Source organism: Scyliorhinus canicula, chromosome 22 (genome assembly GCF_902713615.1).
Source record: "Scyliorhinus canicula chromosome 22, sScyCan1.1, whole genome shotgun sequence".
Lineage (NCBI taxonomy): Eukaryota > Metazoa > Chordata > Chondrichthyes > Carcharhiniformes > Scyliorhinidae > Scyliorhinus > Scyliorhinus canicula.
This window is the reverse complement of record NC_052167.1, coordinates 29546791-29574500: the sequence shown is the minus strand read 5'-3', so window position 1 is coordinate 29574500 and position 27710 is coordinate 29546791. Positions and strand designations below refer to the sequence as shown.

Sequence of the window (27710 nt, the reverse complement as noted above, 5' to 3'; positions counted from 1 at the left end):
TCAGCTCCATGTCTACTTTATCCAGACCGTTTATCATCTTGTACATCTCAATAAGATCTCCCCTCATTCTTCTAAACTGAGAGAGTATCGGTCTGAACTCTTCAATCTCTCCTCAAACAACAAGCCCCTCATCTCTGAAATCAATCTCGTGAACCTCCTTTGACTGAGCTGCCTCTAATCCAGCTACATCTTTCCTCAAATAAGGGGCCCAAACCTGTGCCCAGTACTCCAGGTGCGGCCTCGCCAATGCCATGTCCAGTTGCAGCAACACTTCCCCACCTTTATACTCAATTTCTATTGCTGGAAATGTCCCTGGGGGTGGGGGTTGCAGGACGGGGGGCAGGGTCAAGGTAGGGTGGTGTTTCAAAGGGCTAGTGCTGGCTCGATGGGCCGAGTGCATTGTCGAGATTCGATGATAATAATACGCACACAGATAGGATTTGGGGCGGATTTTATTGCCAAAAGCAATTACACACATTTCACCAGATTAAAAGAAAAGTTTAACAAACCGAGACAATGATTGGCAAACAATTTATATTCGGAAATACTAATATTTCAGGATCTTTGAACATGCAGGCCCATTCCATTCAGACCAATCATACTCACAGTAAGTGAAGCAGAGCTCTGTTAATCTTCAAGTAGCAAAACTGCTCAAATCAAACTTGCAAAAAAAAGTATACATTAATTCTCAAACTTGGAAAACAATTATTGCACTGCTGCAGTGTCCTTCCAGCGTACAAAGCCCATGGTCAGGACTAGCAGCATAGTCAGCAGTCCCACAGAGTGGCGAGAACCACAATTCACCACAAGTGGGGCTTAAATTAGATAGCGTTTCCAGATCTACTGAATCACCACAGGGCAGTTAGATTGCTAATAGTGTGTTGTTTCAGGTACAAGACTTGAAAGGATTGTTACAACAGATATTTTTCTGTCTAATGTAGCAGGCTATTCCGCAAGCTAACGAAACAGAAAAATATTTGACAGAAAGAAAAAGGATTTGCGTTTGAAAACTATTATCGCCTTCATCTGGAGGTCGATGTCTTTCAGTTCCAGATGTGGCGTTTGCAATGCTCAACTGCCTGTTGGGAAAGGAGATGTTATTAGAAATCACACCATCAGCGATCTGTGTTGCCCTATTATGTATTTTCTTTTAATTTTCTCTTATTTTCATGCACAAATTGATCTGTTTTGAGCTGCTCGCAGAAAAATACTTTTCACTGTACCTCGGTACACGTGACAATAAACAAACCAATCCAAAGGCAGCACTGGCTCCGACTGTCGCCTCAGTGTCTGAAGGTACTGAATTTGGAGTAGGAGTCGACCTGTACCAGCACACTATAGTGTGCTGCCGAAGCGGCCTTTCCTTAGAGACTATAACAGCTGAATCTGTTCACACGAGAACCAAGTGTGCATTGTATTGAGGTATTTGTGGTTTCGATCCCGGCTCTGGGTCACTGACCGTGTGGAGTTTGCATGTTCTCCCCGTGTTTGTGGGTTTCATCCCCGCAACCCAAAAATATGCAGGGTAGGTGGATTGGCCACACTAAATTGCCTCTTAATTGGAAAAATGAATTGGATACTCTAAAGTTTTTTTGAAAAGGGTAAAACATAAAAACTGACTGTAAAGGTTTCTCTAGGTACCTTAAGAGAAAACGCCTGGTGAAGACAAATGTAGGTCCCTTACAGTCAGAAACAGGGGCGTGTATAATGGGGGACAAAGAAATGGCTGAATACCTAAACACATACTTTGGTTCTGTCTTCACAAATGAGGACACAAATCAGATACCAGAAATGTTGGGAACGTGGGGTTTACTGAGGGAGGAACTGAAGGAGATCAATATCAGTAGATAAATGGTGTTGGGGAAATTGATAGGATTGAAGGCTGATAAATCCCTAGGGCCTGAGAATCTACATACAAGAGTGCTTAAGGAGGTGGCTCTGGAAATAGTGATGTATTGGTGATCATCTTCCCGAACTCTGCAATAGTTCCTGCAGATTGGAGGGTGGCTAATGTAACTCCACTATTTAAAAAGGGAGGTAGAGAGAAGACAGGGAATTCTGGACCAGTCAGCCTGGTGTCGGTAGTGGGAAAATTCTAGACTCCATTATCACAGCACAGCACTTAGAAAATGGTGACAGGATCGGACAGAGTCAGCATGGAGTTATGAAGGGGAAATCATGCTGAACAAATCTACTGGAATTCTTCGGGGATTTAACTACAGTAGTAGACTAAATGAGGGGGTGCCAGTGGATGTGATATCTTTGTGATATATTTCAGAAGTAAGAGATTATTGTGTAAAATTAAACTCATGGGATTGGGGACAGTGTATTGAGATGGATAGAAAACTGGTGGGCAGACAGGAAACAAAGTGCAGGAATTAACTTTTTTTTCAGGGATCGGTGCTGGGACCCCAGCTATTCACAATATATATTAATGATTATGATGAGGGTGCAAATGCATGGGCGGGCGCGAGTGCTACATGGGCATCTGCAGGTGTGAAGGGGCATGAGAGCCTGGGCAGGTGTGAAAGCGGGCACAAGGGCATTGGCGGGTGTGCGAGTGAGCGCCTTATTTATTCAGTCTCTCCCCCACACACCAATGTAGAGGCCCCCACCCACCCGCACAGTCAGTGAGGGGGCGGAGAGACCCGCCCAGTCAGTGAGGGGGTGAGAGATCCGCCCAGTCAGTGAGGGGGCGAGAGACCCGCACAGTCAGTGAGGGGGCGAGAGAGACCCGCACAGTCAGTGAGGGGGCGAGAGAGAGCCGCACAGTCAGTGAGGGGGTGAGAGACCCGCACAGTCAGTGAGGGGGCGAGAGAGACCCGCACAGTCAGTGAGGGGCGAGAGAGACCCGCACAGTCAGTGAGGGGGCGAGAGAGACCCGCACAGTCAGTGAGGGGGTGAGAGAGACCCGCACAGTCAGTGAGGGGGTGAGAGAGACCCGCACAGTCAGTGAGGGGGTGAGAGAGCCGCACAGTCAGTGAGGGGGCGAGAGAGACCCGCACAGTCAGTGAGGGGGCGAGAGAGACCCACACAGTCAGTGAGGGGGCGAGAGAGACCCGCCCAGTCAGTGAGGGGGCGAGAGAGACCCGCCCAGTCAGTGAGGGGGCGAGAGAGACCCGCACAGTCAGTGAGGGGGTGAGAGAGACCCGCAGTCAGTGAGGGGGCGAGAGAGCCGCACAGTCAGTGAGGGGGCGAGAGAGCCGCACAGTCAGTGAGGGGGTGAGAGAGACCCGCACAGTCAGTGAGGGGGCGAGAGAGACCCGTACAGTCAGTGAGGGGGCGAGAGAGACCCGCACAGTCAGTGAGGGGGCGAGAGAGCGAGCACAGTCAGTGAGGGGGTGAGAGACCCGCACAGTCAGTGAGGGGGCGAGAGAGACCCGCACAGTCAGTGAGGGGGCGAGAGAGACCCGCACCGTCAGTGAGGGGGCGAGAGACCCGCACAGTCAGTGAGGGGGCGAGAGAGACCCGCACCGTCAGTGAGGGGGCGAGAGAGACCCGCACCGTCAGTGAGGGGGCGAGAGAGACCCGCACAGTCAGTGAGGGGGCGAGAGAGCCGCCCAGACAGTGAGGGGGTGAGAGAGACCCGCACAGTCAGTGAGGGGGCGAGAGAGACCCGCACAGTCAGTGAGGGGGCGAGAGACCCGCACAGTCAGTGAGGGGGCGAGAGACCCGCACAGTCAGTGAGGGGGCGAGAGACCCGCACAGTCAGTGAGGGGGCGAGAGACCCGCACAGTCAGTGAGGGGGCGAGAGAGCCGCCCAGACAGTGAGGGGGCGAGAGAGACCCGCAGTCAGTGAGGGGGTGAGAGACCCGCACCGTCAGTGAGGGGGCGAGGGGGCCGAGGGGGGCGAGTGGGCGAGAGGGGGTGAGCATCGAGCTTTTCTTTCTGAAATTTGCTCATCAGCCCTTGAGTAACAAAAGTAAGGAAATGTGGTGCCCTTGCGAAAAGATTGAACAAGCCCGATTGATTTGCACTCACGCAATAACCTGTTCACCAGCACACCAACATGGACAAAAGGGGAGAATGACATCAAGGCAGCATCTGGCACAGCGCTACATCAAGGAGTCCGAGCAAAAAGTCAATGGGAATTGGCGGAAATGTAGCCATACCCAGCGCAATGGGAGATGGTCATCATGGCTGGCGGCTAGTCCCAGGCTCCTCAGGGTCGTGTCTGAGGCCCAACCATCTTTCAATTGCTTCACCAATGACCTTCCATCCATTAGAGCCACGAGTGAGGATGGTCACAGATAGCTGCATAATGTTCAGTACCATTCGCACCTCCTCAGATACTGAACCAATGTGTAGCTGGCTGTATCGACATCATCCAGGCTTGGGCTGTTAAGTGTTGATGTATTTCTGTTGATTCACTGAAACAGGCGCAATGTGTGTAGATATTCTTTCTGTCTGTGTATATGTAGCTTCCAGTACTGTAAATGCGCCACACTGCAAGCCTGAATGATAATCGTATTTGGTTGTCAGCGTAATTTTTAGCAGATGTTGTCCAATTGTGGATCACATTTAACGCTGTTTTGAGTTTTGCAAGCACAGCCTGATTGGGTACTGTCCATTATGAACAGCGGCTGGAACATGCAGTTTGATACCATCTGCCAGTGTTTGGGAAGTATGCCACATACCTGGCATCACACAGGCACTGAAATTGATATAAGCTAATTTGTGTGATAGGCAGAATATACTTTTGGCTTGACAGCAACATCCTGCTCGGGGTGAACACCACTCGTGTTGTACTGGGATTTGGCTTTATTTTCATGTGTACCGAGGCACAGTGAAAAGTGTACAGTCCAGATAGATCATTCCATACATGAAAAAACATAGTACATACATAAATACACAATGTAAATACATAGCCACAGGCATCAGGTGAAGCATACGGAGTGTAGTACTGCTCAGTAGAGAAGATGTGTGGAGAGATCAGTTATTCAGGAGCATGGTAACAGCGGGGAAGAAGCTGTTTTTGAAGCGGTTTTGAATCAGTGTGAAACACTGATAGCATAACCTGTTGCTCAAGTCATTCACATACTTTGCCTTCCAGGGTAATGAGGTGGACTGGGAACTTTCAGGGCCAAAGTGACGGTCTTAGGCCCAATTAAGGGACTATTTAGCATGGCCGATCCACCTACCCTGTAATCTATGGGCTGTGGGGGTGAGGCCCACGCAGACACGGGGCAAATGTGCAAACTCCACAAGGACAGTGACTCGTGGCCGGGATTGAACCCAGGTCCTCAGTGCTGTTAGGCAGCAGTGCTAACCACTGCACCACCGTGCCACCTGGGGCGAACGTTTAAAACTGAGATGCGGAAGAATTTCTTCAGCCAGAGGGTGGTGAATCTGTGGAACTCTTTGCCGCTGAAGGCTGTGGAGGCCAAATCACTGAGTGTCTTTAAGATAGAGATAGATAGGTTCGCCATTAATAAGGGGATCAGGAGGGCAGTACAGTGGCCCAGTGGTTAGCACAGTTGCCTCACGGCACCGAGGTCCCAGGTTCGATCCCGGCTCTGGGTCACTGTCCGTGAGGAGTTTGCACATTCTCCCCGGGTTTGCGTGGGTTTCGCCCCCACAACCCAAAGATGTGCAGGGTAGGTGAATTGGCCATGCTAAATTGCCCCTTAATTGGAAAAAATAAATTGGATACTCTAAATTAATTTTTAAAAATAAAGGGATCGGGGATTATGGGGGGGGAAGGCAGGAGAATGGGGATGAGAAATGGGGATCAGCCACAATCGAATGGTGGAGCAGACTCAATGGGCCAAATAGCCCAATTCTGCTCCTACACTCATGGCCCTCTGGTGGAAGTGTTACACTTGGAAATAGACAAGTCGTCAAATTTTGAGGATATCTTGGGAGGGCTGTCGGGCAGGGGGATATTCGAGGAATTGGTGGGGCATTCCATGCAGTGGAATTTGAAACGTGGATGAGAATTTTAAAATCAATAAGTTGTTTCATCAGGAGTCAATGCAGATCAGTGAGTCCGTGGGTAATGGGGGGTGGGGGTGGGGGTGGGTAATTGGGGGGGGGGGGAAAACAGGATTTGGTGCAAGTTAAGAGACAGGAGCAGTTTTGAATGTCCATAGTTTCCCTTAAAAGAAGAAAACAAAACTCAGAAGACAGCGGGTTCAGTGACAACGAGGCAAAGTTCAGCTACGTCTGCCCAATGGACGATGGACCAATTGGTCGAATAGAACATAGAACAGTACAGCACAGAACAGGCCCTTCGGCCCTCGATGTTGTGCCGAACAATGATCACCCTACTTAAACGCACGTAACCCGTAACCCAACAATCCCCCCATTAACCTTACACTATGGGCAATTTAGCATGGCCAATCCACCTAACCCGCACATCTTTGGACTGTGGGAGGAAACCGGAGCACCCGGGAGGAAACCCACGCACACACGGGGAGGACGTGCAGACTCCACACAGACAGTGACCCAGCCGGGAATCGAACCTGGGACCCTGGAGCTGTGAAGCATTGATGCTAACCACCATGCTACCGTGAGGCCCCAAATACTTTGATGGGAAGTTCGCCCGGCATCGCAAGGAGCGTGCTGAGGACCTGATCCAGGCGGTGACCTCGATTAAGGGGTGGTCGACTGGGTAGAGGAGAAAGTGAAGACTCAGGGACAGGAGATTCAAAAGCTGCAGAAGCAGGTGGCAGAATGAGGAGGAGGAGTCCACAGCAATGGCAATGGACATTGGCATTCTACAGGAGCGGCAGAAGCGGCTGTTGGAGAAGGTGGAAGATCTGGAGAATCGCAGGCAGAATATCCGGATCGTCGGTCTGCCAGATGGAAAGGAGGGATCAGATGGCGGTGCGTATGTGGGGAAGATGCTGGAGAAGCTGATGGGGGAAGGTCCGTTCCCCAAGCCGTTGGAAGTGGACCGGGCCCATAGGGCTCTTCTGCGTGAGCTCCAGGGTCGTGAGCCCCCGAGGGAGATTGTGGTACAGCTGCATCGGTTCCTGGACAAGGAACGTATTATGAAGTGGGCTAGGCAGACAAAACGGTGCACCTGGGAAGAGTCAGAGATCCGGGTTTATCAGGATTGGGGAGCAGAGCTTGCAAAGAGGAGGGAGAGTTTTAATAAAGTCAAGGCGGCCCTGTTTTCGAAAGACATGAAATTTGGCCTGCTCTACCCAGCCCGTCTCTGGGTGACCTACGAGAACCGGGAGCTATAGTTTGGCTCGCTGGAAGAGGTGGAGGTCTTTATGAAAGGTAAGAACTTGGTGGATGCATCAGGACGTTAAAAGCTAAACTGTGGTGGACTGAATTTTTTTGTAAGAAAGAGTTTTGTGCGGCTCTCTCTCTGTCTGGAAAAGTCTCAACCTTTCAATTCTGTAATTTAAATTGCAACTTTCGGGAGGAGAAGGTTTTTCTGCTTGATTTGATGATGTATGTGCCGAATTGCACTGAAAAGGGATTTGAGTTGCGATGTTTTTTTCTTCTGGAAAAAAGATGGTTGAGTTTCTACAATGCATCATTTGTTCCTACCCTGTTTGATGTCTTTTCTATTGTTTTGGCTCTGTTTGAAGGTGATGGGATAGATAAGATTGTGTTAAGGGATTGAGGGTGGGCCATAGGGGAATTGCTTGTTTGCTTTCTATGCTTTATGTTATCGTGTTGAGAACTTATGTTAGGCGGGGGGGGGGGGGGGGGGGGGGGGGGGGGGGGGGGAAAGAGGCGAGTAAGGGACTTTCAGGGGATTGGAGATGGAGAGCAGTAGCTGCTGAGGGGCAGACCAAGGGAGGTGCACAGCATGGGCTCAGGGCTGGCCGAGGAAAGGTCATGGCTGATCGACAGCCGAGGAAAGGTCATGGCTGATCGACAGGGGAGGGGGGTGAGAGACACCCTGACCAGACTGGTTACGTGGAACATTCGAGGACAATGGGCCGGTCAAAAGGCCCGTGTGTTCGCACACCGGAGACTGTTAAAAGCGGATGTGGCCATGCGACAGGAGACACACTTGAAGCTGGGAGACCAATTCAGATTGAAGGAGGGATGGGGCGGACAGGTGTTTCATTCGGGACTGGGCTTTAAAACAAGGGGGTTGGCCATCCTGATTAACAAGCGGTGGGGAGGATAGAGGCAGACCCGGGGGTAGATTTATTATGGTCAATGGGAACATAGAACAGTACAGCACAGAACAGGCCCTTCGGCCCTCGATGTTGTGCCGAGCAATGATCACCCTACTCAAACCCACATATCCACCCTATACCCGTAACCCAACAACTCCCCCCCTTAACCTTACTATTAGGACACTAAGGGCAATTTAGCATGGCCAATTCACCTAACCCGCACATCTTTGGACTGTGGGAGGAAACTGGAGTACCCAGAGGAAACCCACGCACACACGGGGAGAACGTGCAGACTCCACACAGACAGTGACCCAGCCGGGAATCGAACCTGGGACCCTGGAGCTGTGAAGCATTTGTGCTAACCACCATGCTACAGTGCTGCCCCCGAAGCTGGAGGCAATGGCAGTGGTGCCAGCAAATATATACGCCGGGATGATATTGTGTTTGCCAGGAAGGTGCTGGGAAAGGTCCCGGACCTGGAGGGGCTGTTTAGCACACTGGGCTAACTCGCTGGCTTTGAAAACAGACCAAGCAGGCCAGCAGCACGTTTCGATTCCCGTAACATCCTCCCCGAACATGCCCCAGAATGTGGCGACTAGGGGCTTTTCACAGTAACTTCATTGAAGTCTATTCGTGACAATAAGCAATTTCATTCATTATGGAGGGTGACTTCAACACGGCCCTGGATCCGAGACTGGACCGGTCGAGTTCTAGGTCAGGGAAAGTATCAGCAATGGCGAAGGAATTGCACGATTCATGGAGCGCATGGGAGGGATGGATCCGTGGCAAGTTGGGAGGGCAAGGAGCAAAGAATATTCATTTCACTCCCATGTGGAAAAGGTATATCCCAGGATAGATTTCTTTGCACTGGATAAAACACTGTTAGCGGGGATGGAGGACACGGGAGTACTCAGCAATTGTGGTGTCAGACCATAGACCTACGGGCAGACACGGGAAAGTCTCAGCGCCCACAGTGGCGATTAGATGCCGGGCTGCTAGCGGATCTGTGAGCGAGTCCATCCGGGGGTACATAAAAAACAATGATACGGGAGAGACGGGAGTGGTGCGAGAGGCATTGAAGGCTGTTATCAGAGGGGAATTTATTTGATTTCAGAGGGAGAAAACTGAGCAGGCGGAGCTGGACAGGTTGGTGGGAGAAATCTTACAGGTGGACAGGAAGTATGCGGAGTCTCCGAATGAGGAGCACCTGAGGGAGCGTCAGAGACTCCAAATGGAGATTGGGCTCCTTTCCACAGGCGGAGGGACAGCTGAGGAGGGTAAAAGGGGCAATATATGAATATGGGGAGAAATCTAGCAGGATGCTGGCACATCAGTGGAGGAAGGAGGCGGCGAGAGAAATAGGGAAAAGAAAGGATATGAGAGGGTTAGTGGCCCGGATGAGCAGATTCTTTGGGGTGAAGGACAGGTGTGCGAAATGCGCGGGGGGTGGGGGGGGAGCAGCGTATCATGTCCACATTTTCTGGGCATGTCCAAAGCGGAGGGGGTTTTGGCAGGGGTTTGCTGACGCCATGTCCACAGTATTAAATATGAGGGCGGCAATGAGTCCAGAGCGATTTTTGGGGTGTCGCAGGATCCGGGAATCCAGGAGGAGAGAGACGCGGATGTTCTGGCCTTTGCTTCCCTGGTAGCCCGGAGACGGATGTTACTGGCATTTGAGGGACTCAAAGTCCCCCAAATCGAAGACCTGGCTATCGGACAGGGCTGGCTTCGGAGACCTGGCTATCGGACATGGCTGGCTTCGGAGACCTGGCTATCGGACATGGCTGGCTTTGGAGACCTGGCTATCGGACATGGCTGGCTTCGGAGACCTGGCTATCGGACATGGCTGGCTTCGGAGACCTGGCTATCGGACATGGCTGGCTTCGGAGACCTGGCTATCGGACATGGCTGGCTTCGGAGACCTGGCTATCGGACATGGCTGGCTTTGGAGACCTGGCTATCGGACATGGCTGGCTTTGGAGACCTGGCTATCGGACATGGCTGGCTTCGGAGACCTGGCTATCGGACATGGCTGGCTTTGGAGACCTGGCTATCGGACATGGCTGGCTTTGGAGACCTGGCTATCGGACATGGCTGGCTTCCTCTGCCTGGAGAAAATTAAGTTCGCCTTGAGAGGGTCTCAGCTGGGGTTCGCCCGGAGGTGGCAGCCATTCGTCAACTTCGCAGAGAATTAATCGTCAGCAGAAAGGGGTGGGAGGGAGTGAGGTTAGCGTAGGTTAGGGGGGTCAGTAATGGCAAGACCTGTGGGAGAGGGAGGTGGAATTTGCACTATGTTTATATTTTTCTTGTTATGTTTATTGTTGATTTTGTTGTTGTTGAAATGCCAAAGAAATACCTCAATAAAACGTTTATAAAAAAAAACAAATGACATGTTCTGTGAATTTTATAGCCAGCTTTACGAGTCGGAACCCCCAGCTGGGGAGGAGGGTATGTGTCAATTCCTGGGGAGGCTAGATTTCCCAAAGGTAAATGAGGAGCTGGTGGAGGCCCTGGGGGGCCCGATTGGGTAAAGCCCCGGGACCTAACGGATTCCCAGTGGAATTTTATATAAAGTTCTCTGGGTTACTGGGGCCGCTCCTGGTTAAGGCTTTTAACGACTCTCGGGAGCTGGGAGTACTCTCCCTCCCCCCCCCCCCCCCCCCCCCCCCCCCCCCAACATTATCACAGACATCAATTTCTCTCATCCTGTAGCGTACAGGCCAATGCTGAACGTTGATGCTAAATTGCTGGCAAAGATCTTGGCCACTCGTGTAGAGGATTGCGTCCCAGAGGTTAATCGGGGAGGATCAGACAGGATTTGTGAAGGGCAGGCACCTGATATCCAATATTAGACGGCTTCTTAATGATATAATGATGCCAGAGGAGGGGCACGATATTGAGGTGGTAGAAGCCATGGACGCGGAGAAGGTTTTCGACCGGGTGGAGTGGAAGTACCTATGGGACAGGTTTGGGTTTGGACGGGGATTTGTGGATTGGGTCCGGCTGTTATATCAGGCTCCGGTGGCATATGTAACAACCAACCGAGTCCGGTCAGAGTATTTTAGTCTCTGCAGGGGGACAAGACAGGGATGTCCGCTCTCCCCATTACTGTTTGCCCTGGCCATAGAGCCCTTGGTATTGTCCTTCGATTATCAAATGCCTGGCAGGGGATAGTGAATGGGGGCATCACAGAGTCTCTCTATGCGGATGATTTGTTGCTCTATGTTGCAGACCCGGTTGAGGGGGGATGGCCGAATTCATGGAGATACAAGGAGAATTTGGGCAATTTTCAGGTTACAAGTTAAATATGGGAAAGAGCGAGATGTTTGAAATCCAGGGGGGGGGGGGGGGGGGGGCAGGAAAGGAGACGGAGGGAGTTGCCATTCAGAGTGGTTGAGAGGAGTTTTAGGTATCTGGGGAATCAGGTGGCCAAGGACTGGGGGCAGCTTCACAAGTTAAATCTGGAAAAAGCGGTGGATCAAGTGAAAAGGGATTTCCACAGATGGGACATGCTCCCGCTGACGGAGAGGGTTCAGACGGTGAAGGTGATGGTCCTTCCACGATGGCTCTTTTTACAATGTCTTCCGATTTTTATTCTAAAGACTTTTTCAGGAAAATGAACGCGGCGATATTGGGTTGTGTGTGAGCGGGTAAAACTCCGAGAGTAAAGAGGGCCCTCCTGGAACGGGGTCGCGGAGAGGGGGGCTTGGCCCTCCTGGAACGGGGTCGCGGAGAGGGGGGCTTGGCCCTCCTGGAACGGGGTCGCGGAGAGGGGGGCTTGGCCCTCCTGGAACGGGGTCGCGGAGAGGGGGGCTTGGCCCTCCTGAGTTTTGTTAATTATTACTGGGCGGCCAACATATCGATGGTCAGGAAGTGGGTAGGAGGGAAGGGGTCGGCGTGGGAGCGGCATTGTGGATAGCACAATTGCTTCACAGCTCCAGGGTCCCAGGTTCGATTCCGGCTTGGGTCACTGTCTGTGCGGAGTCTGCACATCCTCCCCGTGTCTGCGTGGGTTTCCTCCGGGTGCTCCGGTTTCCCCTCTCAGTCCAAAGATGTGCGGGTTAGGTGGATTGGCCATGATAAATTGCCCTGAGTGTCCAAGATTGCCCTTAGTGTTGGATGGGGTTACTGGGTTATGGGGATAGGGTGGCGGTGTGCGGTTGGGAAGGGTGCTCTTTCCAAGAGCCGGTGCAGACTCAATGGGCCGAATGGCCTCCTTCTGCACTGTAAATTCTATGATAATCCTGTAAGGGGACGAGTTTGGAGGCCTTACTGACGGCACCCCTGCCCTTCTCACCGGCTCGGTACTCTACAGGCCCTGTGGTGGTGGCAGCCCTTAGGGTGTGGGGGCAATGGAGGCAACACATGAGATTGGAATCAGTGTAGTCACCGATTTGTAACAATCAATGGTTTGCCCCGGCGTGGGCTGGATGGGGACTATAGTGATGGCGGCGGGCTGGAATTGAGAGATTTGGGGACCTATTCATTAAGGAGGTTATCCCTACCTTGGAGGCATTAGAGGAGTAGTTTGAATTGCCGGGTGGGAACGGGTTTCGGTACCTCCAGGTACGGGATTTTGTCCAGAGGCAGGTGCCTTGCTCCCCTCGCCTCCCCCCGAGGGGGTTACAAGATAAGGTGACGTTAAAAAACAGAGGTTGGAGAGGGGAGGGTCTCGGAGATGCACAAGGAGTTGATGGAGTGGGAAGGAGTCCCTATCAGGGAGGTGAAGAGGAAGTGGGAAGAGGAGCTGGGTGGGGAGATATAATTCGAGCTGTGGGAAAATGCCCTGAAGAGAGTCAATTTATCCTCGTCTTGTGCTAGACTTAGCCTGATCCAGTTCAAGGTGGTCAACAGGACCGACATGACGGCAGCCCGGATGAGTAGGATCTTTGAGGAGGTGGAGGACAGATGTGGGCGGTGTGGGGTAGCCCAGCGAACCATGTACATATGTTTTGTGCATGTCCGAAATTGAGAGGATTCTGGCAGGGATTTGCGGACGTTATGTCAGAGGTACTGGAAGGAAGGGTAACTCCGAGTCCAGAACTGGCAATATTTGGGGTTATCGAAGGATCGGGGGGCCTGGAGACAGATTTTGCTGGGATGGAGGGACTCGGAGCCCCTTGGAGCCCCCAAAGTCAGGAATGTGGGTCAGCGACATGGCAGGGTTTCTCAGTCTGGAGAAAATTAAATTGGCTCTGAGAGGATCATTCAAGGGTTTGCCCTAAGATGGCAGCTGTTCATAGACTATTTCATGGAAAATTAAACGTCAGCAGCAAGGGGGCGGGAGGAAAACAGGAGACACGGCAATGTTACAGCGGGACAGAGAATACAGTTCACTGGCAGCTAGGGAATAGAGCGGGGGGGGGTGTTGTTCTGGAGGTTGTTATTCTTTTCTATCTTTACGCGTGTTGGCCCGCATGGTTGTTTAAGAGATGTTAATGTGTTAAACTGTGAAAATTACAAATACTTCAATAAAATATTTTCTAAAAAAACAGTGCAGTAATTTTTCCAATGCTGGTTATGGCACAGTTACTTACATTGCATTGGCTTGCAGTGTCCATGTTCTTACACCAGTATGATGGACCCCAAACACATTTATCAGATCCCAAAAGGTGTGGTTTTGCACCTAAGCAAAGTCCAAGTTTCTGTTGATGGAAACGGGAATTTATTACGCAAGAGAAAAACAGAATTCAGTTACAAGATCCAAGAAACTCCGAAAAGTTTAGTATTTAACGATGCACTGTACTAAAAGGCCAGTCCCATAGAATTCCTACAGTGCAGAAGGTGGCCATTTGGCCCATCAAGTCTACTCCGACCCTCCGAAAGAGCACCCTACCTAGGCTCACTCTCCCACCCTATCCCTGTAACGCCACCTAACCTGCACGTCTTTGGACTGTGGGAGGAAAGGGCATTGCATTGGAAGTAAAGGCAAAGCGGGGCTGACTTCAAAGATCAGATTGTTCAGGCACAGTCGATGTATATTCACATGAAAGAGATTGGAAAGGCAAGCATGTGCAGAGCTCCCTGGATGATAAAAGTCATCCGAGTCTTGGATCACTGTTCGTGTGGAGTTTGCACATCCTCCCCGTGTGTGCGTGGGTTCCCTCCGGGTTCTCCGGTTTCCTCCCACAGTCCAAAGATGTGCAGGATAGTTGGATCGGCCATGATGAATTGCCATTAGTGTAGGTTAGGAAGTTATAGGAATAGGGAGGAAATGGGCTTGAGTGGAACGCTTTTTCAGGAGGTCAGTGCAGACTCGATGGGCCGAATGGTCTCCTTGTGTATTGTAGGGATTCTATGATTTCTATGAAAAACACTAAATGGAAGAATGGAGCCAATTGGAAACCAAAAAGGGGATTTATGGAGGCAGTGAGCAGTGGGCATGGCTGAGGAATTACGGAAATACTTTGTGCCAAGGGCAAGGGTGAAAGATGAAGTAATTCAGGTACTAGCAGAGTTTGAAAGTAATATGGTGGTAACAGTTGACAAAGCAACTGGACCAGATGAGATGTATCCATCTGAAGTAAATGAAAGTGGAAACGGCAGAGCGACTGGTCATAATTAGCCAGTCTTCCATAGACTGGGGCCAGAGGACTGGAGAACTGCAAATTGGGAAAATGCAGGTCAAATAGTGAGTCAGCATCGAATTCTAACGGGCAAATTGTGTTCAACTAGCTGCTGGAATCATTTGATGAGGTAACAGAGTGGGATTTACAAGAACAATGCCGACGGGTGGGAGCGGGGCCGACGGGTGGGAGCGGGGCCGACGGGTGGGAGCGGGGCCGACGGGTGGGAGCGGGGCCGACGGCTGGGAGCGGGGCCGACGGGTGGGAGCGGGGCCGACGGGTTGGAGCGGGGCCGACGGCTGGGAGCGGGGCCGACGGGTGGGAGCGGGGCCGACGGGTGGGAGCGGGGCCGACGGCTGGGAGCGGGGCCGACGGCTGGGAGCGGGGCCGACGGGTGGGAGCGGGGCCGACGGGTGGGAGCGGGGCCGACGGGTGGGAGCGGGGCCGACGGGTTGGAGGCGGGGCCGACGGGTGGGAGCGGGGCCGACGGGTTGGAGCGGGGCCGACGGGTGGGAGCGGGGCCGACGGGTGGGAGCGGGGCCGACGGGTGGGAGCGGGGCCGACGGGTGGGAGCGGCGCCGACGGGTGGGAGCGGGATTGACGGGTGGGAGCGGGGCCGACGGGTGGGAGCGGGGCCGACGGGTGGGAGCGGGGCCGACGGGTGGGAGCGGCGCCGACGGGTGGGAGCGGCGCCGACGGCTGGGAGCGGGGCCGACGGGTTGGAGCGGGATTGACGGGTGGGAGCGGGGCCGACGGGTGGGAGCGGGGCCGACGGGTGGGAGCGGGGCCGACGGGTGGGAGCGGGGCCGACGGGTTGGAGCGGGGCCGACGGGTGGGAGCGGGGCCGACGGCTGGGAGCGGGGCCGACGGCTGGGAGCGGGGCCGACGGGTGGGAGCGGGGCCGACGGGTGGGAGCGGGGCCGACGGGTGGGAGCGGGGCCGACGGGTGGGAGCGGCGCCGACGGGTGGGAGCGGGGCCGACGGGTGGGAGCGGGGCCGACGGGTGGGAGCGGGGCCGACGGGTGGGAGCGGGGCCGACGGCTGGGAGCGGGGCCGCGGGTGGGAGCGGGGCCGACGGGTGGGAGCGGGGCCGACGGGTGGGAGCGGGGCCGACGGCTGGGAGCGGGGCCGACGGGTTGGAGCGGGATTGACGGGTGGGAGCGGGGCCGACGGCTGGGAGCGGGGCCGACGGCTGGGAGCGGGGCCGACGGGTTGGAGCGGGATTGACGGGTGGGAGCGGGGCCGACGGGTTGGAGTGGGATTGACGGGTTTGGAGTGGGGCTGACGGGTTGGAGCGGGGCCGACGGGTGGGAGCGGGGCTGACGGGTTGGAGCGGGGCCGACGGGTTGGAGTGGGGCTGACGGGTTGGAGTGGGATTGACGAGGACAATGCTGTAGATGTGGTGTACAGGGACTTCCAGAAATCATTTAACTAAGTGTCAGACAACAGACCTGTGAGAAAAGTTCTAACTCCCAGAATAAAAGGAATAGTAGCAACATGGATAGGGAATTGAATGAGTGACATGAAGCAGGGTGGTGGTTAATGGGAGTTTTTCAGACTGGAGGACGTAGTCGAGACCGCCCCGGTGCTGATGGGGAGACCGCCCCGGCGTTGATGGGGAGACCGCCCCGGCGTTGATGGTGAGACCGCCCCGGTGCTGATGGGGAGGCCGCCCCGGCGTTGATGGGGAGACCGCCCCGGTGCTGATGGGGAGACCGCCCCGGCGTTGATGGGGAGACCGCCCCGGCGTTGATGGGGAGACCGCCCCGGTGCTGATGGTGAGACCGCCCCGGCGTTGATGGTGAGACCGCCCCGGCGTTGATGGGGAGACCGCCCCGGCGTTGATGGTGAGACCGCCCCGGCGTTGATGGGGAGGCCGCCCCGGCGTTGATGGGGAGACCGCCCCGGTGCTGATGGGGAGACCGCCCCGGCGTTGATGGTGAGACCGCCCCGGCGTTGATGGTGAGACCGCCCCGGCGTTGACGGAGAGACCGCCCCGGTGTTGATGGGGAGACCGCCCCGGTGTTGATGGTGAGACCGCCCCGGTGTTGATGGGGAGACCGCCCCGGTGCTGATGGGGAGGCCGCCCCGGTGTTGATGGTGAGACCGCCCCGGTGCTGATGGTGAGACCGCCCCGGTGCTGATGGGGAGACCGCCCCGGTGTTGATGGGGAGACCGCCCCGGTGTTGATGGGGAGACCGCCCCGGCGTTGATGGTGAGGCCGCCCCGGCGTTGATGGGGAGACCGCCCCGGCGTTGATGGGGAGACCGCCCCGGTGTTGATGGTGAGACCGCCCCGGTGTTGATGGGGAGACCGCCCCGGTGCTGATGGGGAGACCGCCCCGGTGCCGATGGGGAGACCGCCCCGGCGCCGATGGGGAGACCGCCCCGGCGTTGATGGGGAGGCTGCCCCGGCGTTGATGGTGAGACCGCCCCGGTGTTGATGGTGAGACCGCCCCGGTGCTGATGGGGAGACCGCCCCGGTGCTGATGGTGAGACCGCCCCGGCGTTGATGGGGAGACCGCCCCGGCGTTGATGGGGAGACCGCCCCGGCGTTGATGGGGAGACCGCCCCGGCGTTGATGGGGAGGCCGCCCCGGCGTTGATGGGGAGACCGCCCCGGCGCCGATGGGGAGACCGCCCCGGCGTTGATGGGGAGACCGCCCCGGCGCCGATGGGGAGACCGCCCCGGTGTTGATGGTGAGACCGCCCCGGCGTTGATGGGGAGACCGCCCCGGCGTTGATGGTGAGACCGCCCCGGTGCTGATGGGGAGACCGCCCCGGTGCTGATGGGGAGACCGCCCCGGTGTTGATGGTGAGACCGCCCCGGCGTTGATGGGGAGACCGCCCCGGCGTTGATGGTGAGACCGCCCCGGTGTTGATGGGGAGACCGCCCCGGTGTTGATGTGAGACCGCCCCGGTGTTGATGGGGAGACCGCCCCGGTGTTGATGGGGAGACCGCCCCGGTGTTGATGGTGAGACCGCCCCGGCGCTGATGGGGAGACCGCCCCGGTGCCGATGGGGAGGCCGCCCCGGTGTTGATGGGGAGGCCGCCCCGGTGCCGAGGGGGAGGCCCTTCCTGATATATTAATGGCCTTGGTGGGGCACAATTACAAAATTTGCGGATACCACAAAACTAAATTTAGAATACTCAGTTATTATTTTTTTCCAATTAAGGGGCAATTTAGCGTGGCCAATCCACCTACCCTGCACATTTTTGGGTTGTGGGGGTGAAACCCACGCAGACACGGGGAGAATGTGCAAACTCCACACAGACAGTGACCCAGGGCCGGGATTCAAACCCAGGTCCGGAGCGCCGGAGGCAGCAGTGCTAACCACTGCACCACGTCACGCCCCAGGGTGCTGCAAAACTTAAAACCTTATGACCTGACAAGAGGGTACTGTAGAACTTTAAAAGGACATAGATAGATTTGCAGAATGGGTGGACAAGCGGCAGATGAAATTTAATGCAGAGGTGCACAAGGGGGTTGATCTTGGTCGGGGAGAAACAGAGATAATGGGCACAATTGCAAAGGACGTTGCAGACGGAATGGAGTTACGCCACAAAGCCAGCCCCAAGTCTACATACATTGTGAACAACAAATAGCACATGTTAAAATGAAAGTGCGTGTAAGTCATCTGGAAGCAGTTTGGGCTCCGGGATGGGTGAGATGAGAGGCTTGTTACATTACCGGCAACTGCAAGGAAAGTTGCCCTCGAGAAGGAATAGGCTATTTAGGGTGACCGAAGAGTGGATCAGGATGTCATGGAGGGAATGGTCCCTTCAGAATGCTGAAAGGGAAGGGCAGGGGTACATGCATTTGGTGGAGATATCACGCTGGAGCTCACGGAAACATCTTTGGGGGGGGGGGGGGGGGGGGGGGGGGGGGGGGGGCATGAAATTGCTGAGACACGGTGGAGGGTCCTGATAACCATGCTGTGGTGCAATCCTTGGTCGAGGGGGAAAAAAGGCACCTTAGGAGCGCTGGAGCCGGAGAAACTGGGAGAATGGAACCAGGACGCAAGGAAATGTTGTTGCGGTAGCTGCTGGTGTCCATGAGTTTGCAGCGAATAATAGTTGAAAAGCTATCCCCAGAAATGCAGCGAGTCAAGGAAGGGAAGTCAAAGATGAACCAGCCGAAAGGCGGGGGGGTGAAAATCAGAATCAATGGAATTTTAAAATTTCAACACATTGCGTGTAAGTCATCTGGAAGCAGTTTGGGCTCCGGGATGGGTGAGATGAGAGGCTTGTTACATTACCGGCGACTGCAAGGAAAGTTGCCCTCGAGAAGGAATAGGCTATTTAGGGTGACCGAAGAGTGGATCAGGATGTCATGGAGGGAACGGTCCCTTCAGAATGCAAAATGGTTGCATGTAGCCTTTAGAATACGAAAACATTGTTAAATGGGCAGCATTTGCATATTCAGGCCCAGCTGTCGGCTAATGGTAGATCCACGCCAACAGCTGCCATCATCCGAGGGAACAAAGTACAGCAGAGCCCATTCAATCATCGCTGCCCCTGGCAACCAGGGGAGAGAACGTTGCGAATTTCTAACCTGGACTGTCAGTTACAGGTTTTGAAGACTCCTTTTGCAGGGAGGGATTTACAGGTGGGAAGCTTAAATCCTTTCCCTGTGGGATATTTCACTGCAGTCACGTGAGTGGTTATATACTCAGTGATATAAGTGGATTGGAAGTTGCTGTAAGGGTTAAACTCTTTTGTCGGCATGAGGCTGTTATGAATGATGAAAGCACTGAATAACTTCATGGCGACAATAACTTTAAGACGATCAAGATGGTGATGGTCAGAGGCAATAATATTAAACGAAAAGGACTGAGGGTTGGGATAATTGAAGGCCGAATAAAGAATACTTCAAAGAATCATTTGCAAAATGGATAGCGATGAAATGAGTGTGGAATCTTTTAACTCAATCTGTTGCTTTAATTGCACGGACTAATAATGGCCTGAATTGCTCTGGGGACCAGCAGGCAAGTTCTGAGTAAATCCTGCAAGTTTCAAATGGTGCCGGTTGGAATTTGCTGGTGGCAACTGAACTCTCTGTGAAGCAGATCCAAACACTGCACAAAGCTCCTGTTGACACACATCAGTGCAGAGAAATGGCAGAAATGATATAAAACAGTTAAATGATACTCACTGAGCAAACAAAGTTTGGGTCCATAGTTTGCAGGAGGATCTGCAGCAGCGCGTCTTCATACTGATGTACCAACTGGTCACACTGAAAGACAGAACCATCCTGTCAGCTAGTGTCAGTGAGGCGCCCAGGAAATCACGTGCAGTGACAGCTCCAAACACATTCAGCAACATAATGGGGGATCTCAGCCACACTCTCTTAACACAAGACCAGTGGCTCCTGCCAACCTCAGCCCATACACATACTGAAGGGAAGAGGCAAATGATAAGTGGTGTCTACCCCCCCCATCGAATGCCGTCCCGCACAGGCAGGCACTGTCGCCTGTTCACACAGGAAACTTCTGAACACCGTAGCCACACGCTCCACTTGCAGAACACAGTGTAGGAAGCTGCCATTCAGCTCAATCCACTGCACTTGGCCAGGTTAGAAGCTGGAGTTTACACAACCATTGGAAAGCTGGGAATGTTGGTGGCCTCTTACCTCCTCACGCATTCTCTCTGGCAGGAGGTCACACACTTTGTCCAGGGCAGCTTCAATCTGCTTCTCAGTAGAGTTCTTCTGGATTAATTTGTCCAGATGTTCTACCATCAACTGACAGACTTCACACAAAGGACCAGCTTTCAGCTGCTTCGGTTTAACTTTCTCTGAGGTTAGAAAAGATATGCATCAGAACAGAAACCAACTTCACATTTACTGGAGATCCCACAGTCCAAAGATGTGCGGGTTAGGTGGATTGGCCATGCTAAATTGCCCCTTAGGGTGGGGTTACTGGGTTATGGGGATCGGGTTGAGGTGTGGACCTTGGGCAGGGTGCTCTTTCCAAGAGCCGGTGCAAACTCGATGGGCCGAATGGCCTCCTTCTGAACTGTAAATTCTATGATTTATGATATACATCACCTTGGGGTATTCCCTAATCCTTCGTCCCAGGGCTAAATCATGCCCCCTTCGAGCTCTCCTCAGTCCATTTTTGAGTTCCTTCTTGGCTACCTTGTAACCCTCCAGAGCAGTGCCAGACCCTGGCTTCCTCAACCTTACCAAGCTTCCTTCCTCCTCTTGACTAGAAGCTCCACTTCTCTTGTCATCCAAGGCTCCTTCACCTTACCATTCCTTCCTCGTCTCAGTGGGACAAAACTATTCAGCACTCGCAGCAAGTGCTCCTTAAACAATCTCCCCATTACTGTTGTGCATTTCCCCAAGAACTCTTCCCACTTTATGCTCCTCAGCTCCTGTCAAATAGCAGTATAATTTCCCCTCCCCAAATTAAATACCTTCCCATACTGTCTCTTCCCATCCCTCTCCCTGACTATGGTAAAGGTCAAGGAGTTGTGGTCACTGTCACCAAAATGCTCTCCCACCGAGACATCTGACACCTGGCCTGGTTCGTTGCCGAGCACCAAGTCCAATATGGACCCCCCCCCCCCCTCACCTAGTCGGCCATACTGAGTCAGGAATCCTTCCTGTACAGACCTGACAAAGTCTGCTCCATCCAAACCATAAGGAAGTTCCAGTCAACATTAAGGAAGTCAAAGTCACCCATGACAACAACTATCTATCTCTCTGCTATTGGGGGGGGGGGGGGGTCTATAAAAAACTCTCAATGAAGTGACTGCTCCTTTCTTGTTTCTGACTTCCACCCAGACTGACTCAGTAGACAAACCCTCCTCAACTACCTCCTTTTCTGCAGCTGTGGTGCACTCCCTAATTAACAGTGCCACTCCCCCTCCTCTTTTACCTCCCTCCATATTCTCCTTAAAACATCTCAACCCCGGAACATCTAACACCCATTCCTGCCCCTGTGAAATCCATGTGTCTGTAATGCCCACAATATCGTAGTTCCAAGTACTGATCCATGCTCTTAAATTCATCTCCCTTATTCTGGACACACCTTGCACTGAAACAGACACACTTTAACCCCATTCTACTGTGGTCCAATGGGATGGCACACGCAGCGTGAAGAGAATAACAAAATGATAGGGAGAGAAAAGAGCTAACATTTCGAATTCGATGACTCTTTGTCAAAGAGAAACGTTAGCTCTTTTCTCTCCCTATAGACCTGCTGAGACTTTCCAGCATTTTCTCTTTCGTTTCAGATTCCAGCATCCGCAGTAATTTGCTTTGATAAGAAAATGATACATGTGGTAACTGAGCGAAGAGCCAATCTTCCTGGGCCAGGCTTCACTATGTTCCATGTCCTTTCTGTTCCAATTCACTGTGACAGATAGATTGTTCTGCAAATAAACATTATCCAACAATTCTGAGCTGTGTGCAAGAGGGGTTAGAAAGGGTCTGAACTCTGACCACCTCAATGCTCCACATACATTGCTCAATATCCAGGAAAACGTCACTTTAGGGTCTGTAATTTGAGAAATTCAAGTCCTGACCAAAAGTTCAGACATAGTGAACAGCACAAGTGAATGGACTTGACACAAATTTACCCAAGTTTTCTATTACCATAATTGTGACAAATCTCCAATGGAGATTCTCCCCATACTGGATGCCCCTTGCCTGTCCTACTTTTCTTCAGTATTTACAAACGAGAGGGGCCATATTGTTGGAGGGGACAGTGTGAAACAGGCTGGTAAGCTCCAGGAGATACTTGTTAGGAAGGAAGATGTGTTGGGCGTTTTGAAAAACTTGACTTGAGGATAGACAAGTCCCCCGGGCCTGACGGGATATATCCAAGGATTCTATGGGAAGCAAGAAATGAAATTGCAGAGCCGTTGGCAATGATCTTTTCGGCCCCACTGTTAACAGGGGTGGTACCAGGGAATTAGAGAGTGGCAAATGTCGTGCCTCTGTTCAAAAACGGGAATAGGGATAACCCTGGGAATTACAGGCCAGTTAGTCTTACTTCAGTGGTAGGCAAAGTAATGGAAAGGGTACTGAGGGATAGGATTTCTGAGCATCTGGAAAGACACTGCTTGATTAGGGATTGTCAGCAGGAATTTGTGAGGGGTAGGTCTTGCCTTACAAGTCATATTGACTTCTTTGAAGAGGTGACCAAGCATGTGGCTGAAGGTAAAGCAGTGGATGTAGTGTACATGGATTTTAGTAAGGCATCTGATAAGGTTCCCCATGGTAGGCTTATGCAGAAAGTAAGGAGGCATGGGATAGTGGGAAATGTGGCCAGTTGGATAACGAACTGGCTAACCAATAGAAGTCAGAGAGTGGTGGTGGATGGCAAATATTCAGCCTGGAGCCCAGTTACCAGCGGTGTACCGCAGGGATCAGTTTTGGGTCCTCTGCTGTTTGTGGTTTTCATTAATAACTTGGATGAGAAATAACAAAGAAGAAAATTACAGCACAGGAACAGGCCCTTCGGCCCTCCCAGCCTGCGCCGATCCAGATCCTTTATCTAAACCTGTCTCCTATTTTCCAAGGTCTACTTCCCTCTGTTCCCGCCCGTTCATATACCCGTCTAGATGCCTCTTAAATGCTATCGTGCCCCCCTCTACCACCTCCGCTGGTAAAGCGTTCCAGGCACCCACCACCCTCTGCGTAAAAAACTTTCCACACACATCTCCCTTAAACTTTCCCCCTCTCACTTTGAAATCGTGACCCCTTGTAACTGACACCCCTACTCTTGGGAAAAGCTTGTTGCTATCCACCCTGTCCATACCTCGCATAATTTTGTAGACCTCAAACAGGTCCCCCCTCAACCTCCGTCTTTCCAATGAAAACAATCCTAATCTACTTAACCTTTCTTCATACCTAGCCCCCTCCATACCAGGCAACATCCTGGTGAACCTCCTCTGCACCCTCTCCAAAGCATCCACATCCTTCTGGTAATGTGGCGACCAGAACTGCACGCAGTATTCCAAATGTGGCCTAACCAAAGTCCTCTACAACTGTAACATGACCTGCCGACTCTTGTACTCAATACCCCGTCCGATGAAGGCAAGCATGCTATATGCCTTCTTGACCACTCTATCAACCTGCGTTGCCACCTTCAGGGTAGAATGGACCTTAACTCCCAGATCTCTCTGTAAAAGAGGGAGTGAAGGGTGGGTCAGTAAATTTGCAGATGATACAAAGATTGGTGGAGTTGTCGATAGTGAGGAGAGCTGTTGTCGGATTCAAAGAGACATAGATAGGATGCAGAGCTGGGCTGAGAAGTGGCAGATGGAGTTTAACCCTGACAAGTGTGAGGTTGTCCATTTTACATAGAATTTACAGTGCAGGAGGCCATTCGGCCCATCCAGTCTGCACCAGCTCTTGGAAAGAGCACCCTACCCCCTACCCAAGGTCAACAACTCCACCCTATCCCCATAACTCAGTAACCCCACCCAACACTAAGGGCAATTTTGGACACTAAGGGTAATTTATCATGGCCAATCCACCTAACCTGCACATCTTTGGACACAGGGACAATTTAGCACGGCCAATCCACCTAACCTGCACATCTTTGGACTGTGTGAGGAAACCCGAGAACCCGGAGGAAACCCACGCACACACGGAGAGGATGTGCAGACTCCGCACAGACAGTGACCCAAGCCGGAATCGAACCTGGGGCCCTGGAGCTGTGAAGCGATTGTGCTATCCACAATGGAAGGACAAATATGAATGCGGAATACAGGGTTAACGGTAGGGTTCTTGGCAATGTCGAGGAGCAGAGAGATCTTGGGGTCTATGTTCATAGATCTTTGAAAGTTGCCACTCAAGTGGATAGAGCTGTGAAGAAGGCCGATGGTGTGCTAGCGTTCATTAGCAGAGGGATTGAATTTAAGAGCCGTGAGGTGATGATGCAGCTGTACAAAACCTTGGTCAGGCCACATTTGGAGTACTGTGTGCAGTTCTGGTCGCCTCAATTTAGGAAGGATGTGGAAGCTTTGGAAAAGGTGCAAAGGAGATTTACCAGCATGTTGCCTGGAATGGAGAGTAGGTCTTACGAGGAAAGGTTGAGGGTGCTAGGCCTTTTCTCATTAGAACGGAGAAGGATGAGGGGCGACATGAAAGAGGTTTATAAGATGATCAGGGGAATAGATAGAGTAGACAGTCAGAGACTTTTCCCCCAGGTGGAACAAACCATTACAAGGGGATATAAATTTAAGGTGAATGGTGGAAGCTATAGGGGGGGATGTCAGAGGTAGGTTCTTTACCCAGAGAGTAGTGGGGGCATGGAATGCACTGCCTGTGGAAGCAGTTGAGTCGGAAACATTAGGGACCTTCAAGCGGCTATTGGATAGGTACATGGATTATGGTAGAATAATGAAGTGTAGATTAATTTGTTCTTAAGGGCAGCACGGTAGCATTGTGGATAGCACAATTGCTTCACAGCTCCAGGATCCCAGGTTCGATTCCGGCTTCGGTCACTGTCTGCACGTTCTCTCCGTGTGTGCGTGGGTTTCCTCCGGGTGCTCCGGTTTCCTCCCACAGTCCAAAGATGTGCAGGTTGGGTGGATTGGCCATGATAAATTGCCCTTAGATTATCGTAGAATTTTGGACACTATGATTAAACTAGGACAAAAGTTTGGCACAACATCGTGGGCCGAAGGGCCTGTTCTGTGCTGTATTTCTCTATGTTCTATGACCCCGGGTCATTCTCAGAGCTAGGTAAACAGTGCCGTCTTTCACCCCTCACCTGCTGGCCTGCCCATACCCTCCTCATTTGATGCTGCCGGGATTGTGTGCGAGGTGTGGTGGGGTGCAACAAGTCGGGTCACTGGGCAACTAAGGCTGCCAAACTGGTGAGATGAGCTGGTCGGCTCAGGGGAATTGTCATTTAACTGTAATACTGGAAGAATAAATCCCACGCACCAACAGCCACACGATCCGTTTGCTTGCACAGGCCAATGGCTGTACATACAAATGCTGGATCCAGTTCCTGTGCCAGGAGTTCCACCACTGCCTGCCCGTATTGTTCGACAAAGTCTCTGCATTCGCTTTTGACAGTGGCTGGCAGAAGAGAGCACACTTTTTCCACCGCATGAATGATCATCTCCTGCGGGCGAGAAACATATGAATAATCGGCGAATTGCTTGTAGTCATACAACCGCACCGGCCTACCATGAAATATTCCCTGTACGGCTATCACCATACCCCTGCCACCAATACCCTGGCAATAGTTAGTCCTCAATCCACACCACAGAAACTTATTATCTGACCACTGCCTGTGGGATCTTTCTGTGCATGATTTGAATGCTGGGTTTCTTACATTGGTGGCTACACTTCAAGAAGTAATTAGCTGGCTGTAAAGGACTTTATGAAGTCTCGTTTAATACCCCCTTTCACACCTAAATGCTTCAAGTGCTCACCTCCGTCCTGTTCTGCTGCAGAAGATTCTCAATCTGTCGCATGGCAAACTCACAGATTACACATCCTTGCGACGATGCCACAGGCCCCAGGCTTCTCTGAAGACAGAAAAGATTTAACATGAGGAACTGGTTGAGGTAACTGAAGTCAGTGTGGATGTGGGGGAAAGTGCAGCAAAGCCTCCACAAAAGATTTACTTTCTCATTAGAGGGATGATTCCAATTTCAGGGCAGCACGGTAGCACAGTGGTTAGCACGGTGGCTTCACAGCACCAGGGTCCCAGGTTCGTTTCCCCGCTGGGTCACTGTCTGTGCGGAGTCTGCACGTTCCCCCCGTGTCTGCGTGGGTTTCCTCCGGGTGCTCCGGTTTCCTCCCACAGTCCAAAGACTTGCAAGTTACGTGAATTGGCCATGATAAATTGCCCTTAGTGTCCAAAAAGGTTAGGAGGTGTTATTGGGGGCAGGACGGTGGCGCAGTGGGTTAGCCCTGCTGCCTCACAGCGCCGAGATCCCAGGTTCGATCCTGGCTCTGGGTCACTGTCTGTGTGGAGTTTGCACATTCTCCCCGTGTCTGCGTGGGTCTCAGCCCTACAACCCCAAAGATGTGCAGGCTAGGTGGATTGGCCACTCTAAATCGCCCCTTAATCGGAAAAATGAATTGGGTACTCTAAATTTATTTTTTAAAAAGGAGGGGTTCTTGGGGTTACGGGCATAGGGTGGAAGTGAGTGCTTAAGTGGGCTGGTGCAGACTCGATGGGCCGAATGGCCTCCTTCCACACTGTATGGTCTATGTATCTATGTAATTCCTGTAAGAACTATGACTAGTTTGGCATAGCTCCCATTTAAAAACCACAGGTGGATTAACATAGTTCCCAATTCCTGGCCAACTTGAACAATTCTATCAAAAAGAAAGAAATCAACCCAGGAGCTTCTTGGGGAAGAACGTCAGGCTCTTTCAGTTTGGGAAAGTTGCTACTCAATGGTCTTAAGCCATGTTTACATCAGAGTTCAAGATCAACATCTTTTACACAAGATTTTAAAAGGCGTATTTCAGGCCCAGCTAAGTGCTAAACTGCATTTTTCAAATAAATGGTCCATAAAACTTTGCAGACAGCGAGTTTCTTCAAAGAGAATCTTAGTTAGGCCACACGGAGTATAGTGTTCAATTCTGGTCACCACACTACCAGAAGGATGTGGAGGCTTTAGAGAGGGTGCAGAGGAGATTGACCAGGATGTTGCCTGGTATGGAGGGCAATAGCTATCAGGAGCGGTTGAATAAACTCGGTTTGTTCTCACTGGAACGAGAGGTTGGGACTTGACAGAGGTCTACAAAATTATGAGGGGCACAGACTGAGTTTATAGTCAGAGGCTTTCTCCCAGGGTAGAGGGGTCAATTACTAGGGGGCATAGGTTTAAGGTACGAGGGGCAAGGTTTAGAGGAGATGTGCGAGGGAAGATTTTTACACAGGGTGTAGTGGGTGCCTGGAACTCGCTGCCGGAGGAGGTGGTGGAAGCAGGGACGATAGTGACGTTTAAGGGGCATCCTGACAAATACATGAATAGGATGGGAATAGAGGGATACGGACCCCGGAAGTGTAGAAGATTGTAGTTTAGTCAAGCAGCATGGTCGGCGCAGGCTTGGAGGGCCGAAG

General features: G+C 52.4%; 1 protein-coding gene across 1 annotated transcript in view; it reads right to left on the bottom strand.

Annotated features, from left to right (window-relative positions):
- Window positions 1–434: 434 nt before the first annotated feature.
- LOC119956248 (prosaposin) overlaps window positions 435–27710 on the bottom strand; it is a 51424-nt gene continuing 24148 nt past the window's right edge. Inside the window, exons 7-12 of the mRNA XM_038783282.1 lie at window positions 26062–26280; window positions 25565–25748; window positions 20288–20451; window positions 19811–19891; window positions 13628–13735; window positions 435–1079 (exon numbers count right to left, since the gene is read on the bottom strand). Of these exons, the coding sequence (XP_038639210.1) occupies window positions 1044–1079; window positions 13628–13735; window positions 19811–19891; window positions 20288–20451; window positions 25565–25748; window positions 26062–26280 (792 nt within the window). The 3' untranslated portion in view covers window positions 435–1043. The remainder of the gene's footprint in view (window positions 1080–13627; window positions 13736–19810; window positions 19892–20287; window positions 20452–25564; window positions 25749–26061; window positions 26281–27710) is intronic.